Source organism: Zeus faber (assembly GCF_960531495.2).
Source record: "Zeus faber genome assembly, chromosome: 2".
Classification (NCBI taxonomy): domain Eukaryota; kingdom Metazoa; phylum Chordata; class Actinopteri; order Zeiformes; family Zeidae; genus Zeus; species Zeus faber.
The window spans coordinates 12,691,962-12,710,970 of record NC_137189.1 but is presented as its reverse complement, the minus strand read 5'-3'; the positions used below and the strand labels follow the sequence as shown (position 1 = coordinate 12,710,970).

At 42.0% G+C, this 19,009-nt stretch overlaps 2 protein-coding genes and 1 long non-coding RNA gene across 3 annotated transcripts; all 3 read left to right on the top strand.

Annotated features, from left to right (window-relative positions):
- Window positions 1-717: 717 nt before the first annotated feature.
- Window positions 718-6,029, top strand: LOC307246752 (scavenger receptor cysteine-rich type 1 protein M130-like; the record flags this gene model as incomplete). Its single annotated transcript, XM_080022758.1, has 10 exons — window positions 718-778; window positions 1,451-1,477; window positions 1,661-1,972; window positions 2,283-2,576; window positions 2,781-3,047; window positions 3,351-3,644; window positions 5,069-5,383; window positions 5,645-5,791; window positions 5,882-5,979; window positions 6,024-6,029. The coding sequence occupies 10 exons, from the start codon at window positions 718-720 to the stop codon at window positions 6,027-6,029; spliced, it is 1,821 nt and encodes a 606-aa protein (XP_079878884.1).
- An 804-nt stretch (window positions 6,030-6,833) lies between these two features.
- Window positions 6,834-12,281, top strand: LOC307246747 (uncharacterized protein; the record flags this gene model as incomplete). The annotated part of the gene is made up of 7 exons (XM_080022749.1): window positions 6,834-6,939; window positions 7,459-7,767; window positions 8,770-9,063; window positions 9,150-9,485; window positions 10,257-10,364; window positions 11,734-11,818; window positions 11,961-12,281. The coding sequence occupies 7 exons, from the start codon at window positions 6,834-6,836 to the stop codon at window positions 12,112-12,114; spliced, it is 1,392 nt and encodes a 463-aa protein (XP_079878875.1). The 3' UTR covers window positions 12,115-12,281.
- A 1,943-nt stretch (window positions 12,282-14,224) lies between these two features.
- LOC307227403 lies at window positions 14,225-15,968 on the top strand. Its single transcript, XR_013844053.1, has 3 exons — window positions 14,225-14,410; window positions 14,870-15,037; window positions 15,658-15,968. It is a non-coding gene; the product is annotated as an uncharacterized lncRNA (long non-coding RNA).
- The last annotated feature ends 3,041 nt before the right edge of the window (window positions 15,969-19,009 follow it).

Below are 19,009 nucleotides of genomic sequence, written 5' to 3'. Positions count from 1 at the left end.
AGTACACTGCTCCATTTCTTATCATTTCATGTACAAATACGTAATGGCCCGATATCTGCTAGATTTGAAAAGTACCCCAAGTTGTTTTTCAGTGTAACGTGGTTTTTATGGAAAGTACCACGATGTAAAATAAACATCATGGTACTGAATGAACTGAATGAATTCCGCGTGCACAATCCTCTGCCTTCCACTGGGAAAGTGGCCTTTATCGTACTCGCGTCGAGGTGTAGGCCTACTCATGAAGAAAGGGCTAAAGCACACTTACAATACTGCTGTGATTTGAATGTAATGTGACTTTATTTCCACACAGTGTAAATATTGTGTAAAATGAATGAAATCCCAACTTGTCCTCTGTCTTTAATGATTGATCCAAATGTCAACAAGCGTCCAGTTTGCGGTCCGAGTCCAAGTCGTCAGTTGTTGTTCAATTACAATTACAGCTTCTGCAGAGTGGAACTATTGATATATATTCACACCATATCTAAATCCTATGTTCAGGAGCTCTTTGAGTGGCTTGGCTTTAGAAAGGTAAAACGTTTAAATGATTATCTGAAGCCCAATTTAAAGGAAATCAGGGTGGTTGGAGATGTTATAGTATTTGAAGGTAACAATTTATCTCTCAATTCTCTGAATAAGGTTTTAAAGAGCAATTATTATAAGAAGAATAGTTACGACTATTTCTCATTAACAGGATTGAGCCGAAGCTGGAAACACAACATGGTCTTCGTTTTGGCTATGAAGATCACAGGACTACATTGTCTCCTCTGTCTTTCTATCGGTGAGTTTTGCTTTTCCTACTTATTGTAATGCTAAAAATGACATTTATTACATGTATAATCTCCAGTTATTCAATCTCCAAATGTTGAATCTATTAATTGTAAGTATACATTTTTCCCTACAGTGAATTTATTTTCTTAAATTTTTAGCAGTAGAATTCATTAAGATAGTGAAAGACAGTGAAAAGATTTGGGGGGGGTGACAAAGGCCTGCATCACAGGCGACAGCGTCAAAGAATTTAAATTTTGTATTTAAAGTTTATTTAAAAATACTACATGAAGAATGTGTTGCCATGTGCTGTGGAGTTCCAGGAATATGCAGGCTTTCAGCATTAGAGCATAAGAGATGAGAGATAATAAGATAGTATGATAATAAGAGATGAAATCAGTTGGTGTGAAAACCAGCGTGCTCGTCTGGGCATTTCATGACCTCTGGACCAGAAACTGGTGGTAACATCGCCACAAATAAAAGCCGTAGAATGATGGACAAATATTTATCCAATTTATTTATTTACCAATCTATTAATTTAGTTGTATTTTGATTTGTTTGTTTATTTCTCTTTTTATTTACTTGTCTATTTATTTATTTGTTTGTTTGATTATTTATTTATTTATTTATTTATTTGCCCATTTATCTTTTTATTTTAATTTCTATTGCCTTTCTCCTACTGCAGGTCTGCTGATCGCACCACTACCTGGAGGTCAGTAAGTTGAACACATTCTACACATTTCACAGATAACATAGGCCTTCACAAAAACATGCTTGACACGATAACAACATATGGGTCTTTGAATCAGAATATGATGACTTGTGTCATGTCATACTCATATGACTTCTGATGGGGTTTTTTTGTTTTGTTTGTTTTCTAAATCATCATCAACAGATGGTTTGAAAGTGAAGTTGGTGGGGCCTAGCAGATGTTCTGGCAGGATAGAAGTCTTTTACCAGGACCACTGGGGGACGGTGTGCGACGACCACTGGGGCAGCACCAATGCCGAGGTGGCGTGCAGAGAGCTGAACTGCGGCACGGCCTTGGCAGCTAAGCGCAGGGCCTTCTTCGGCGAGGGGAAGGAGCGGATCTGGCTGGACGACGTGGAGTGCACCGGGTCAGAGAGCAGCCTCCTGGACTGCCGACACAGGGGATTGGGCGACAACGACTGCAGCCACGGCGAAGACGCCGGTGTCATCTGTTCAGGTGAGACTGAGCAGAATCCCTAAAATGCCGAAACCCTTCTGATGCAGTGACACAGACAGCTTGGTTCATTTTGGTGTTTTTATTTTTTGGGTGATCCCAAGGCGGCATAGTTGGTTATACATAAACTGGAAATTTCTCCTAACCCAAAAGTCACCACAGCTCTTAGCTCAAACGGGGGGTGAAATAGGATAACTGAGACGGTATTCTTTGACCTCTATACCATTTCATATTATTTTAAAATTTATAATTTATTATTTCAATAGTACAGGTAGAATTCATGGAGTTTATATAATTTATTTTTTTCCCCTAGAAAATGTCTTGCTGGTTAATGGGACAAACCGCTGCTCCGGTAGAGTGCAGGTCCATCATGACGGCCACTGGAGGAAAGTGTGTAACACTGACTGGGACAGGGAAGCGGGTGAAGTGCTGTGCAGGGAGCTGGACTGTGGGGTCCCTTTCATTGGACATGATATGCCAAACTTTGGCCATGGAAGTGGGGAGGTCGGAATCAAAACTCAATGTCTGGGCAACGAGAGCTCTCTCGCACATTGCACACTCCAAGAACTAAAACAACCATGTGTGGATGCTACGGTCTTCTGTGCAAGTATGATGTCCTTTTTTTTGTTAAATGTTTTTTTTATGAACATTTTATTGTCTCAAACAAGACACATACGTATGGCGATGTGTGTCATGGTTACCTTAATCCAAGCTATCTGAAAGTATCAGGTAATCCTATTCATTTCATTCACGTGTAAATGGAAGGAGAATGCATTTAGAATATTTGTATTGATCTCTTTCATCCCGACAGACAACCAGCTGGCTCGACTGGTCAACGGAACCAATCGTTGCTCCGGCCGAGTGGAAGTTTTCCACAATTCCCAGTGGGGTACCATCTGCGACGATAGCTGGGGCATGCAGGAGGCCGAGGTCGTGTGCCGACAGATGAACTGTGGGACAGCACTGATGGTCAAGTACAGGTCTTTCTTTGGCGAGGGCGAAGACCCCGTTTGGATGGATGACATCCAGTGCTCGGGAAGCGAGAAGTCCCTTACCGACTGCCCGCACAGAGGTTTCGGTGAAAATGACTGTGGCCATATTGAAGATGCTGGGGTTATATGCTCAGGCAAGCATACAGCCCCTTTTTTTAACCCATTACTCCTCTACTTCTGTTTAAACCTCATTGGCATTGATGAAATCAAATAAACTGATGAAAATGCATTCATTAATTCCTTCTGATATTGGGAATTGATCCACAAAATGTGTTTAGAATACAACCCTGACTTTTCAAAATACTTGATTGACAAACAGACAGACAAGCAAACAAACTTGACACCAGTCTAAAGACACTTTTTGAATAATGCTGTTTCCCTGTTTTCAGAGAAAGTCAAGCTGGCGAACGGTACCAATCGCTGCAACGGAAGGCTGGAGGTATTTCATGACGGCCAGTGGGGGAAGATGTGTCACAGCAACTGGAATGCCAATAAGGCAGCAATGGTGTGCAAAGAGCTAAACTGTGGTATTCCAGAACAAAACCCAGTCAACCTCAATTTTGGAGAGGCCAAGGGTCTGAGAGGGTACACAGGGCGCTGTCGTGGCAGCGAAGACTCCATTGCTGACTGTTCACTTCAGGTCCACTCGGGAACGTGTGATGATGTGGTTCTCTCCTGTTTAGGTGAGACATATGCACTGATATTCCATTTTTTTTCTTTATCCGTCCCTTTAAAGGCATATAACACATGAAATTAGTAGTAGAGCCATATCAATTCTAAAAATGGCCTCTGTTTCAATAGCTAAGCCAGTCCGGTAACTAGTTTTCCTCCGATATTTAACATTAGCTCTTCAGACTAATTGGAGGCTCAACCAAGCCAGATAGTAAAGCATGGTGTGTGTGTGTGTGTATGGGTTCGGTGTTGCTGGGATGTATCAACTTTCCCAATAGGTCACCCCCTTGCATCACAACCGGTGGGTTTAGGAAGGATATTGAAGGGGGTTCCATTGCCACCATATTTTTTTTCTAAGTGGGACGAAAAAAGTTTGATATCACTCATTCTAGATGGATGGATGGAAGGGTGGGTGGATGGATGGATGGATGAATGGGTGGATGGATAGATGGGTGGAGGGATGGATGGATTAAAATGAGGGACACCCACCTCCCATGTTCCGATTGAACCCCAATCACAACCAAAGTAATGTTACATTTACATTTACATTTAGTCATTTAGCAGACGCTTTTATCCAAAGCGACTTACAAGGGAGAATAACATTCAGCTACATTGCGACAGAGATTAGTGTAACAACAACATTGGTGTAACAATAAATACTGCAAGGTGGTGCTAAGTAATTGTAGATTAGGACAGGAGGTACTCACTGAAGAGCTGGGTCTTCAGGTGCTTCTTAAAGACAGAGAGGGAGGTCCCCGCTCTGGTCATTTTTGGCAGCTCGTTCCACCAACGTGGAACTACAAATGAGAATAGCCTGGATTGCCGTGGCTGTATGGCCGGCAGAGCCAGGCGACGCTCATTTGACGAGCACAGCATCCGGGGTGCAACATGTGCTCTTACAAGAGCATTTAAGTAGGTGGGAGCATTCCCAGCAATCACTCTGTAGGCCAGCATAAGAGACTTGAACTTGATGCGGGCGGCTACAGGTAACCAGTGGAGCTCGATGAGCAGCGGAGTGACATGTGCCCTCTTTGGCTGGTTGAACACCAGTCGCGCCGCCGCATTCTGTATCATCTGAAGTGGCTTCACCGCACAGGCCGGCAAGCCTGTTAAGAGGGCGTTGCAGTAGTCGAGACGGGACATCACCAAGGTTTGTACCAGCAGTTGAGTGGCATATTGGGTCAGGTACGGCCTGACTTTTTGGATGTTGAGTAGTGCGAAGCGGCAGGACCGGGAGACGGCGGCAACATGGTCCGAGAATGTCAGTTGGTCATCAATAATGACACCAAGATTCCTTGCAGCCTTGGTAGGAACAAGAGATAGAGAGTCAATTTTAATATCAATGTTGTGATAAATTGGCCTCTGAGATACAAAGCAAGAAGAAAAAAAACAAAATTCCTGAATCCTCAAATGGGTTATCTATCAATGTCTTTAGGCCAACCGCTGTTGAAGCTGGTCAACGGCACGGATGACTGCTCCGGTCGTGTGGAGGTCCAACATGACGGCCAGTGGGGAACGGTTTGTGACGATGAATGGGACATCAATGATGCTCAGGTGGTGTGCAGAGAAATGGGCTGCGGAACCGCTCAGATCGCCAAATCCGGAGCCTTTTTTGGCAAAGGGACCGGAGAAATCTGGTTGGACGACGTCAACTGTTTGGGTAACGAGACCACCCTCAACCACTGTCAACATTCCACATTCGGAGATAATAACTGTGGCCATGGTGAGGACGCTGGCGTGGTGTGCTCAAGTAAGTCACAGACTTCCTTTGAATGAAACAAATATTACGTAATACTTGTCACAAGAGCATATTATACTTAATGTTGCTGACTCTTTCTCCGTTGTTCTTTAGACAAGATTAGGCTGATTAATGGGACGGACCAATGCTCAGGTCGAATAGAGATCTTTCATGGAGGTAGTTGGTCCACAGTTTATAATGTCAACTGGGGGTTGAATGAAGCTCAAGTTCTGTGCAGAGAGATGAATTGTGGAGACCCTGTGACGCCCCCAGCGTCGTCCCAGTTGGGTCAGAGTGGCATGCTGAGAGGGCTGACCATCAGGTGTCGTGGCAGCGAGACCTCTGTCACCCAGTGCTCGATAAGAGAATATGTCAAGACCAGCCAGGACCACGCAGCTGATGCAACAGTCTTTTGCTCGGGTAAGACTTGAGAATTTTTTTTACTGAGGCTGGTAAAGATGCCTGCATACACCATTGTGTCTGATATACAGTCATGTCCCAATTTACCAGGTAATGTCAAGTTGGTCAATGGGTCCAATAAATGTTCTGGAAGAGTGGAATACTACCATAACGGCCAGTGGGGAACCATTTGCGGTGATTCCTGGGATGCGGATGATGCAACAGTGCTATGCAAACAGCTAAACTGTGGCAGTGCTAACAGGATCACCAAGATGGACCACTTTGGCTACGGAAAAGGAAAACTCTGGATCGATGAAATACAATGTAACGGGCGAGAGTCTTCACTTAGTCAATGTACACAGCGGGAATTTGGAGAGCAAACTTGCAATGGCACCTCGGTTGCTGGTGTTTTCTGCTCAGGTAAGGAAAAAATAGAACAAAATAAATAAATAAAGACAAATGAAAATGAAAGGAAAATACCAGTAGAATTTATTCCACATTACTTATTTATTTATTTATTGTATTAGCCAAAGCCTATACATCTACCCCATGTCAAATGCACTGAAGTTCTGTGTGATGTCGTGTAGATTTCAGCATATTGGTACAGTAAATGCGCAGAATTCGAGCACAAACCGTAGGTCTTTTAAAAGATTCCAAAAGTCTTTATCCATTTTGAATGACTTCCAATAATATTTGCTGACCTGCTCAGAGTGGCATGAAAAGCAGTTGTGCATCCAAAAAAATGAAACAGGTGTTCTCTACTCAACATTTATTGGCATGCAATTCATACCAGTACATGTTTTGTTATATTGAGACGCATGATTTTTACATGTCATAAAGAAGCCAGGATCTCCTGTATAGGTGTGATTTATTTTCTTCTTTTTGCCTCTGTCAATGATTACATTAGGGATTACGGTAAGAAACGTGGTTTTAACAACGATGCTTGCTTCTTCCCCACATAGATGGTTTGCCAGTGCGCTTGGTTGGTACGGGTCAGTGCTTTGGGCGACTAGAGCTCCAACATGAGAACAAGTGGGGAACAGTGTGCGATAAGGATTTGAACATGAAAAAAGCTGAGGTTGTTTGCAAGCAGCTGGATTGTGGCAGTGTTGTTAGTATCTCCAGTGCCGCACATTATGGTGTAGGAACCGGACCGGTGTGGGAAGCTAGTGAGTCCTGTTTCAGCAGCGAGGACTCTCTTCAACAATGCTCACTGAATGGATTCAACAGTACAAGTTGTGGCCATGAGCAGGACGTTGGCATCATATGTGCAGGTGAAGCTCTTGGCTTTTCTATAAAATATCTGATTTTTCCTTCCTCCTTTTGTATATTCTCGTTCTGCAATAACTTAATATTTATGTATATTTAGCCTACTTTTCATGTTATTTTTTATGTTGGTTTTACTCTATTTTTTTGTATAATTTCCCATTGGTCCTGCAGTCTAAATGTTGTTCATGACTTAATGTAAATAAACATTGCCCACTTAAAATAAAGTGGGTAAGTTATAGAATCTAACTTTGTTCATTTATAAATGTAGTTAATATTACATCTTCCGTCATATTTCAATTGAACTTCATCCAATTTAGTCTATGGTTGATCTAGTCAAGAGTCACCAGTAACCAATTCTCTAATAAATACATGATTCAGTTTATTATACATTCATACTGACATTCGTTATTAATGTCCAGAAAAAATCCGTCTGGCCAATGGGAGAAGCCAGTGCTCCGGCAGAGTGGAGGTCTACCATAAAGGCCAGTGGGGGACGGTTTGCGACGACGAGTGGGAGGTGGCCAACGCCGAGGTGGTGTGTCGACAGCTGGGCTGCGGCGAAGCCATCTCTTTTTTCGGCAACGCCCACTTCGGGAGGGGCAGCGGCCAGATCTGGCTGGACAACGTGGAGTGCACCGGCCAAGAGGTTGCTCTCACACAATGCTCTCACAACGCGTTCGGAGAAAATAACTGTGGTCATGGTGAAGACGCGGGAGTCATTTGTCTCGGTGAGAAACGACTGAGTCCTATTCGCTACTGTAATGCCCTATGGTCCTCCCCAAAATTAATGTTGAATTGAAAATATATATTCATTACTGGATTTTTATCTACGAATGCTGAAAAAGCGCACCGATGATATTTCCTCTTATGTACAGTAAATAGATGCTTTTACAAATTATTCACTTTCACCATTCATTTTGTAAAAGATAGTTGTTATTGCTCCTAAGATGGAAGCATCTTGTTAGAAATTTAAGTTCAAGTTTATCGAGTTTATTTCATGTATAGTGTTGGGCAAGATACTTTCATAATGTGATTTATTACATATTACTTTCATTTGAAAGTTTACACCTTTCTGTGTAAGCTAATAAGTTACTGATAACACTACTTATAAGTTACTCACCAAAATAATAATGATAAAACAGATGTCATTTTTGCCAGATGGAAAGCTGGTAGTAAAATTTTAATTAAGTTATGCTGACGCTATCTTTGTGTTATACACGATCAGCAAACAAAAAGCCAAAATCCGCTTGGGTTCGGCTTGGTCGTCAACTCTCACCTCATGTTGTCGCGGTAGAAGACGGGCAGATGTTGTAATAATCCATCCAATGAGTCATTTCCCAAAGCGCCACGTAGGGGCGGGACCGTACGTGCTGCTGTCCGTGAGCGAGATCAGCTCACACCACGTTTTGATCATGACGTACTGCAGAGATTCCAAATGAGACCATGATTTCTCCGATTACGTATATAAACGCAAAATGATCGGACGACATTATCTAATCGGACAAAATACAATATCCGTAAAGGAATCGTCCCACCCCTGGTAACAAGCATTACTTCACATGGTAACTGTAATGATATTACCCACATTGTATTAGTAATTTGTTATATTACGTGTTCCCCCCCAACACTGATCTTGACCTTTTCAAGTTTGTCTTATTCAAATGTAATATGTGACATAAATACCAAACCGGAGGACGCATCGCTTTAATGTGATTTAAACTGTTTTTCAGGTAATCTACCAAAGCCACAAATCACTCTGAGCCCCGCTACGGATGTGGGCTTGGGCGACCGGGTGGAGTTCACGTGCACCATGGTGACGGAGCACCTGGGCGGAACCTTCATCCTCCAGAAGAACTCGGACTCATTCAAAATGGAGAAATACTCCGATAATGATGCTGCGATGTTCATCATCAGAAAGGTGGAGCTAAGTCACACGGGGTCGTACCACTGTAAATATCGCAAGAGATTAACCAATAAAAACATCGATTTTCCTGAAGGGGATTCCGCCAAGCTCACCGTCACAAGTACGGACACTGTTTTTTGAATGGTGTAGAGTTGGAAAATTCGGTGACATGTTGAAGAAAGCTCAAGTCTCATTTCTGCTCAACAGTGCACTTGGAACAGCCCAGCATCTCCCTGACGTCACCCAGTGCTATGGTGATGTTCAGGCCGGACAAAGTAGAGCTGAAGAGCGGCAGCAGCTTCTCCATCACCTGTTCGGTTCATTCCAAGTACCAAGGGGGCTTCTTCTATCTGGTCAAGGCTAACCTGAGCACTAGTGAACCCAAGCCTGCCTTCGGCCACTCCATCTTTCTTTTGGCTTACTTTGAATTCCCGTCAGTGATGCCGAAAGACCAGGGTGAATACAGCTGTATCTATGGAATCAACATCTCGGCAGTGCTGTACAAATCCATTCCCTCAAAATCCCTCCAAGTCATATTAACCGGTAAGCTCTGTACCTCTGCCGCTGCCCTGGGGGTGAAATTGTAAAACAAATTTGTCGGACAAAAAAACCCTTAAAGGATATGTTTGTTGTTTTTCAACTCCATTACTATGCCGTTACTTTTCAACTGCTCAAAGCACAACCTCACAGAATGCTCCACTGCTGAGAAATGTATGCCTCTGCTGCAGCTCCTCGCTGTGCTTCAATGCAATCCAATGGGGGCCAACGTTTAAGCCTTAAAAAAACCCATTAGATCTTCTTTTCAAAAAAGTGAAAATCGAATTATAGGCACAAGTGTTCTGGTGTACTTGTTGAACATGTTTTGAATGAACAGTGATATCACATTGTTTAGAACTGCTTTTTGTAGGTGTTTTCCCTTCACTCTTGGGTAGGAACGCAGGGGCCCAACTTCCTGTTTCTTGTCTCTTTGAGCTGATCTGCGGAGAAGAGTTAAAAGAATGCTAAAAACCTGACAAAATGCATGGTGCGTGACCATTTTTTTGGTATACATTTTTTTGGCTGTCACTTCATTTATAGCATCATGTTTTTGCATTTTTTAAGGCTATAACATTTGCCCAATTGGACAGCATTTAAGCAAAGCAAGAAGTTGCAACAGAGTGGTACGTTTCCCAGTACTAAAGCACTTAGCGAGGTTGCGCAATTATAAATGGTAGGAATCAAATTTTGAACGAGGTTGGATTGAAAAATAGCAAACATATCTTTTAGCATCTTATGTTAGCATATTTCTCTACCTGTTCTGTGAACTCCTCACAGGATCCTCGTCAGGTTCAGCCATTACAGGGGCTGTAGTTGGTCTCCTGCTGCTCGTGCTTCTGTTGCTTGCTGCTTATTTCTTCTGGCGAAGGCGAGGACAGTCTGCCCGTAAGTGAGAGATTCAATTTTAAATCACAGATCTACAGTGGCCCTGAGAGCGCAACGCACTGCAACTTAAGAAAACACATACAAATAGACAAAACACAAGCAAATTACGAAAAAAAAAGAAAAAAAAAACGCATTAACAGAAAACACAAACACATTACCAGAAAACACAACCGCTAAACCACATTAAGGAAGTGAGCCACACCGGATGCACTGATTTATCTGCAATAAAATATTTGAAACTAAATTATTTTGTGTCTGTAATTATATATAAGAAGTTATACAAGTAACAATCTGGAGACGCAACTATCACAGACCAATCAAGCCACCGTGATTGACTGAGACCACCATGTCAACATCCTCCATCAGCTTCCTCCATGCAATTAATATATTGAAAAAACATTTTTTATATCAATCCACAAATCTTTTGGGTGAAAAGGGGGATACACACACTGCAAATATGATTCCGAAATCACATGTGACACGCTCGTGACTTACTGAGAGCCCAACTGAACTGACGGAAGAACGGATCGTTTCAGGAATTGATTCAGTTCAGTTCATTCGCCCAAAAGATTTGAATCGTTCGCATACTTCACCCCACTATCACGGTGGAAGCTGTTTTCTCTGAAATATCACACTAAAATGGCTGGAATAAAAACTGTGGATTGATATGAAAGTTGTTTTTTCTGTTTATTAGTGGCATGGAGGAAGCATGACTGGTCTGTGATAGTTGCTTCTCCAGGTTGTTACGAGTATAAATTCTTATATATAATTACAGACACACAATAATTTAGTTTCAAATATTTTATTACAGATAAATCAGTGCATCCAGTGTGGCTCACACACGATTACGGGTGTGGCTCACTTCTTTAATGTAGTTTTGCATCTGTGTTTTCTGTTAGTGTGATTGTGTTTTCTGTTAATGTGGTTGTGTTTTCTGTTAATGCGGTTGTGTTTTCTGTTAATGCGTTTGTGCTTTCTATTAATGCGTTTGTGTTTTATGTTAATGCATTTGTGTTTCCTGTTATTGGTGTTGTGTTTTCTGTTAATGCGGTTGTGTTTTCTGTTAATGCGGTTGTGTTTTCTGTTAATGCGGTTGTGTTTTCTGTTAATGCGGTTGCGTTTCCTATTAATGTGTTTGTTTTCTGTTAATGTGGTTGTGTTTCCTGATAATGTGGTTGTGTTCCCTGTTAATGTGGTTGTGTTTTCAATAATTATGGCGTGTTTTGTATATTGCATGTGTATTCTTAAGTTGCAGTGTGTTGAGCTCTCAGGGCCACCGTATTGATCAACTACAAAAAAAATAATTATTATTATTTTAGGCAAGACAAACTCAATATAATGCACAAGTGAAGCAATGGCTCTTTTTCAGGTGCTATGGTTACGTTTAGCAGTAGAGTTGGGGAAGTAATTAAACAAGATAAAGAAGAAAAAACAACTGGAGCACATGATGGAAGGTAAAACTCAACATTTCAAAACTTTTTTTTTTTTTTTTAAATCGCATAAGATGTGTGATGGAATTGAATATGCTATGGATGGAATATTATATAAAGTATTTGCAATACTTCATGTCTCAAAATAATTCCTTATGGCCCACAGGGACTACAATACCTTGGCGAATGAGTACGGAAATGGTCACAGCCCGGAAGAAAAGGGTGCAGAAGTGGATCCCCAAAGCACCCTGGAGAGAAATGTCACGGAAGACTTATCAGGGAGAGTGTGTTACGAGCTCGAACCACTAATTCACTCATGACAACCAAACTGATGAACCTTCGTCATGTTGTGTTATCTTTCATAATTCATTATAGTACAAAAGGTAAAATACCTGTTTAACATGAATGTTAATGATATCGTTTAGACTTAATTATTTTTTACAATTAAATTCGAAAATATGATATATAATATTTTATAATAATGTTTTTTAATTAAATGACTCAATTAGTGTGAATGAACTGCAGTAAACAGTTTTTTTTAGATTATACATATACAGTAATACTGTTTAATATCTGTGACTACATTTCCTGTGTATAAAATGGGATTTAATCAAACAGCAATATGGCATTTATTCTACTTTTCTATTTGTCTGAAATACATCGATTAAATGCGTTGTTTCGAAAAGGTTTACTGCTTATCACAATATTATATAAGACGGAAGAATGGAATGTGCTTCTGTGACATTGCGATTTTCATAGGCTTCACAGTGACCAATCCTAAAAATGATAGAAACGTGTGCATTGTGTTAGAAATAATAAAAATTAATCAGACTGGGGTGTCGATTGTTTTGTGTGTTGTCATGCTGACAGGACATACAACAGAGTATTTGTATGCCCATAGAAACAAGCAACAGCAAATATTCAACAAAAACAAAGTTGAAGCGACAAAAATCACATCGTAAAAAAAATATATATAAATATATAGTAAAGGAAGATAATATCAAGATTTTTTTTTCCACTGACCGGTGTTATAAGTGTCATTTCTGTATGATTCCGATCATTTTTTTGTCGTCAAAATCGCCAAATCTGTGGAGCTCCGCCGCTAAACACAGGGAGCAACGAGGGGGCGGGGCAGCTGCGGGCTCAGTCTCCCCTCTGATGGCGCAACGGATGTTTTGGCTCGCTGGTCTCATCGGAAGAGTGCAATCGATTACACACATTTGAGTATTTTTCGAGCTTATAGAGCTTGTGCGTAATCACCGGGTGTCATGGCACTTCACCGCATATATGTACGACCGTATGTGTATGTATGTGACAAATAACCACTTGAAGTTGAACTTGAAACACAGCAGGGGAGGCGGCTGTCACACCCGCCCTCCCTCCACGCTGGCTGACCAGACTATACTTTTAAAGGTACAATAGTATGTCCCTCCTGCCAACACACAAGATGGCGTCTGATGACGTCTGATGACGTCAGAAATAGCGCGGGATCACGGGAGTTGTAGTGACTGGTCACGTACGCGCTTTACGGGGACTGTTTCCGCGACAGAACGCGCAGCAAACGGCGATAAATGACCGTGCTCCATCAAACAATACTTAGTAGAGTTCTATTAAAGCAATAAAAACAATAATGGGAGTAGAAATAGGGTTTTTGGGGGGAAAAAAGGGTATGTCGAGATCTCTGATGTCACATCCGCTGTTCGCCGTGTTGCCCCGGAGCATATAGCAGTGAAGGGGGGTAAAGGGCATGGACGCCATGATAGGCGACCTAGTGAAACGGTCCGTTACCAACGTTAAACATTGCATTGAAATTACGGGTTTCTCTGGGTTTGAAAACTGTTGGAAACATTGTGGCTATTGTAAAAACATCTACAACTCAAAAAAATATATATAATAGAGGTCTCGTCGTTTTTAGGCATAAAAGTGAAGTAAATAGAGAGGACTTCCACACACCGCCAGAACCGCCCAGACAGTGAACAAGCAGGGCCCCCATACCCGCCCCTCGGCAGCCGGCAGGATGCCCCGCCCAGCCACAAGCGCTACACACTGGACCCTAAACATCGAGCCAAAAATGTCATAGCGACATAGCCTGTCTCTGCCTTGATGTTTTTCCAACTTAAATAAATAATGGAACAAGGCCCTTAAACTCAAATATTCTATCTTGGCAAAGGGTGGCGCAACTAGGCATAACCTTGAATCCCATGCAACCGTTTGCACAACCCGCAGTTGCTTATTAGAGCAGCTCCAGAGACTCTAACCGCACAGGTTTGGCGAAGCGATCAAGCCAGGGTGTATGAAACAGGCTGACGGGACAAGTAGCGAGTAACAAGTGGGTGTGTCCACCAGGAAGGTAGTTCCATGTCCAAACCTGCTCACCTTGCCACATATCTTCACACTGGATTCTTTACATTTTCTCTCGCTCTCTCTCTTGTTCTCGCTCTCTCTCCTTAACATTAACATAAACCCACACGCACCTCCAGCAGTACCGCTCAGAGTACATGCGCTAGGTCATTGAAAACTTCTAGCTACAAGTGATTCTTGGAGATTTATTTTGCTTAAGAATTCAATATGTCTTCAATCATAGTTTATTGGAGCAGTGTCAGCAGTTGCAAAAAGGTAAAGTACATGTTTTTACCTGTTTTATACATTCACATGCATGCTTCTATATGGAGAGGTTGACATTTGTATCACAACATTCACACACTTGAATGTTTGTATTTAATAGTTACAATGATCATCTCATAGTGCTAAAATAAAAAATGAATTTCTCAGTCTAAGCCTTTCATTTTTTTATATTACGGCTGATTGCAAACTCAAAAGCGAACGTTATTTCAGACACACATGTAACAATATTAACATCTAAAAGAAGAGAGTGCAATTTCAAGTTCAATTCAGTTTGATTCAAAGAATAATTGTTTGACTACTCAGCAGATCTCTCTCTTTCCTTTAAACAACACATGCGTAGAGTACAACCCTGTTTGGTTCTCGCTGCCTTTGTTTAGTCTCCCTGCTCAAGGTGAAGATATAGTTCATTGTTTACTGGCGTGAATAATGAACCAGGACCTTTTACTCCAGATGAAGAAACATCAGCAAGCAATATTCTCCCACCTGGATTCTCACAAAATCGCGTACACGGCTGTGGATATTTCTCAGTGTTCAGACGACAAGGATACGATGAAGAAGAAAGCAGGGGACCTCACAGTGTTGCCCCCTCAAATATGCAACGGAGAAACATACTGCGGTGTGAGTTTCCAACAGTCAGGTGTCCTTACCAGGCTAATTTCTTATTTATTTATAGAAAACATGCATCTCCAGACAAAACAGTGGGCGGGGAATGTGTCACAGAGCAGGACAAAAAAAGGGTTGGGCATGGGCATGTTTGCTGTACTAGCACTGGTAATCTCTGGGATCTATGGGTGTGGGATTAAGAATCAAATCAATATTTTAATTATTACACCCATGACTATGCACACATACAGGCAGGCAGGCAGACGCACGCACACACACACACACACACACACACACAGAGACACACACACACACACACACACACACACACACACACACACACACACAACACACACACACACACACAAAACCAGTTCTCTGCATGAAGGTCTCAACAAAAAGTGACGCATCACTAAGATGATCACATCACATCACCTGCTTATAGCTTTGCCATAAAAAACTGAAACTTCCAGTTTTATGGGCGCTTCAGCTCTTAAACTATCCATATTACCAAATGCACTAACCAAAATCATGTCAATGTTTTGTGCACGGTAACATTGTGTCAGTAATATGAAGACACATCAAAACTGGGTAGCATATTATAACATTTCATTAACTCCCTTTTTTCCCTGTAGGACTACACCGCGTTTGCCGAGGCAATAGAGAACAGGGATGTTGAAAACTTCCTCCACCTTTGAAAAAGATGGTGACTGCTACAGATGGAGCCAGATGGAATGTTTTTTTGTATGCATGCTCCAAATATAAACAGTGGTAAAAAACAATATTTGCAGAATTCTTATTTTACCTTTATTTTATTTGACTGTATACAGTATCAAGCATCAATATTAATGCAAAAACAGGCTATTAGATGAAAATATGTAAGCACAATGCTCACGCCTAAATAATTTGTAATTTTACCAACAAAATATATATTACGGTCTCTGAATTGTGTATTGTCATTTCTTTATCTTAAAATGCCTTTCATGACCCTAACCCAAAAAAGAAAGTGGTAAATAAAATGGATGGAAAATTTGCAATGAGAAATCTCTCTCTCTCTCTCTCTCTCTCTCCCTCTCTCTCTCTGTCTCTCCCCCTCTCTCTCTATAATTGTAAGGCTTCTTGGATCTCTCACTAACCCACCTGGAAATGTGTTCCCTGATCCGAGTGTATCTAGAAGGGCTTCCCCCTACGAGCGATAAAGCACCTCAGCAGCACCAGTAATGGATCAGTGAAGTGTCCGTTAGGCTTGGGCGATCGTGCAAAATTTCCAATCACCAATCGCTGGGGGGCAGTGATTGGCGATGTGCCTTTTCTTCTTTTTTTTTTGAGCACCTGCCCCTAAAAGTCCCTGTACGGGACTGTAGAGGAAAAGTGAGACCCGATCACCAGTGGTTACTGGACAGCTCTGAGTGGAGAGGGGGAGACCCTCTGCCCCCTCTCTCCCTCCCTCTCCCTCTTCCTCCCTCCCTCCCTTTCCCCTTTTCCTCTCTCCGCTCCGGTTTCAGAACACGGTAAACTGCACTTACACTGTTTCAATTCTCTGATTTTTCCTGGCGGATAAAAAAAACCCCCAAAAAACGTCTGTCATCAATGTCAATCACATTCGATGGAGTTGATCGCCCGATAGACGATTTAATGTCATCTGTCGTCATCTGCCACAAGCAGAGGCCAGCTGTCTGGAGATGGGCAGACAAATGATGGACCTTCATACCAGCATGACTCTGGACTGGATTCAGAGTCTGGCCACAGTGTGGTGCTGCGGATGGGGATGCTGAGCCCGTACTTCAGGTAATCGGCCAAAGGGGCAACCGGCTGTTACTGCGGCTTTTTAGGAGTCTCTCGAATGTGTAGCAGTGAAGGCTATCTCTGTGTTTGTAAGGAAGGTGATAGAGCCACGTGCACACTCAACAAATCACAGAACACATTAATGTCTGATGCGATGGGGATGATCTAGTTCAACATGGGCGTCACATCTGGGCTGAGATATCATCTGGAGAGTGGGAAGATCTCTCTCTCTATCTCTCTCTCTCTCTCTCTCTCCCTCTCTCTCATCTAGCAGTATCAGGGCTGGAGATGACCATATTCATAAATAAGGGACCAATAGTGCCTTATAGAAGGGAGAGAGAGCGAGAGAGAGGGAGAGATCACAGTTACCACAGGAAAAATCACAGGTTAACAATGAAGGAATCATCCTGGACTGAGCACAGCACCTCCCTAACACCCTATACACTCCTGAAAGTGTCCAATTTGCTGGTCAGTTTGTAAAATGCAAACTCCACCCTGAGGCGAGCTGAGAGCAGACTAATTGTCATCTGGGCCGAGTCTACTGACGCCTGACCCCACACAGCGTTCCTTCTGCTTTTCCAAATGGCCAGCTTGGCCACCCCGAAACAGTGTTCACCCTGACATGGACAGATTTGTTTGACACAGTATAAACAGGGCCGAAAATAAAGAGTTTCAAGGAGAAGCTCTCCCCCAGACCCTGAACCCACCGCTCCAGTAGCCCGAACAGCCCCTGCAGCCGAGGACACAGAACAAACAGGTGCTGCAGCGTCTCCCTCTCAGAGCAGAAGATGCATCCCGCCCCCGTGCTAGGATCCAGGTGTGCCAGATACCTGTTTGTCACCACCACCCCGTGCACGACCCTCCACTGGAAGTCACCCACTCGCTTGTCAATGGGGGGCTTGTACAGAGAACGCCAGCAGCCAGCAGGGGACGCTCCGGGGCTGAAGAACTGGGTCCAGGAATCATATCAATAGATTGCAATTAGTTACCGATTGCAATTGATAACTTTTTCTCCTGGTTTTCTTGAGACTTGGAATACAATCTAGATTTATGGTTCTGACTAGAACTATTCCCAGGAAGGTAATTGTCTTTTTAACAGGAATGTCAATCCAAGTCAAAGACAGTTTGCATATTTTGGGATGGCTCTCCATCACCTCACAAGCCCTCAATGGGAGCCCTGGATGGGAGCCCTCAATGGGAGATGTCATTTCATGAATGAATGACTCCATTCATACAGCTCAGCTGAAATAGTGTCTAAGTTCCAATTTAAAAAGTTTTATGCAGGGTTTTTTGATTTGCAGGCATTTGAAATAATGAAAATGTAATACTTTTTAATATATTGCTGCATTGCGGGATAACTGAACGCAGGGGAGACGATGATGCGTTCGACAGCTTAACCGAGCCCGGTTTTATTACCCTGCCACAGCAACACCCGAGGTTGAGGTGTCCCCGGTAACAAAATGAGACAGGGTGGCTAATCGCTGGCTCTTTACTTGTGTATCGTCACTCCCTGACGTCCTCCCTCCAGTCTCCCTCCTTCTGCCCAGACACACTTCCACTTAACCCCAAGGGAGGTGAACACCTCCCTCAATAAAATACATAATAGATAAACAGGAACATTTATTTTAAGTAATAGATGTTACTGGTTTTAATGGTAATATTACGTGCCGTTTTCAAATCGATGTTTGAAATGTATTATTAACTTTTTTTTTTGAAAGGAGCAGAATATCAACAGAACACCGAGGGCTACATGCAGAGGGATTTTTTATTTTATTTTTTAATTTTTCCCCCCCAAATGTTCGTAGCCTTTTTGTTTGTAGTTAGTTGTATATTAATGGTCGTATATTGGCAATAATGTATTTTTATATATTTACATTAATGTAGTAGTAGTAGTAGTAGTAGTAGTAATATAATATATAAAATCACAACAATTAACTTTTTTTACGGAACTGAGCTATAGGTACAATATTACAGAAGGATCTTATACGTTTTACAAATGTTAATTCGTTTTATAGTATCATTCTAAATAGTTTGTATAGCGGCAGCAATAGCACGTTTAAAAAAAATAACATTCCTGAATTTTAAATATGTTTACGTTTCTGTAAAAAATAATGTCTAAAACTTTACTAAACTTAACGTAAATCGAAATCCAACCAGGCAGAAAAATGGACACCTTCCCTTCAATAGTTCAGGCCCTTTCCC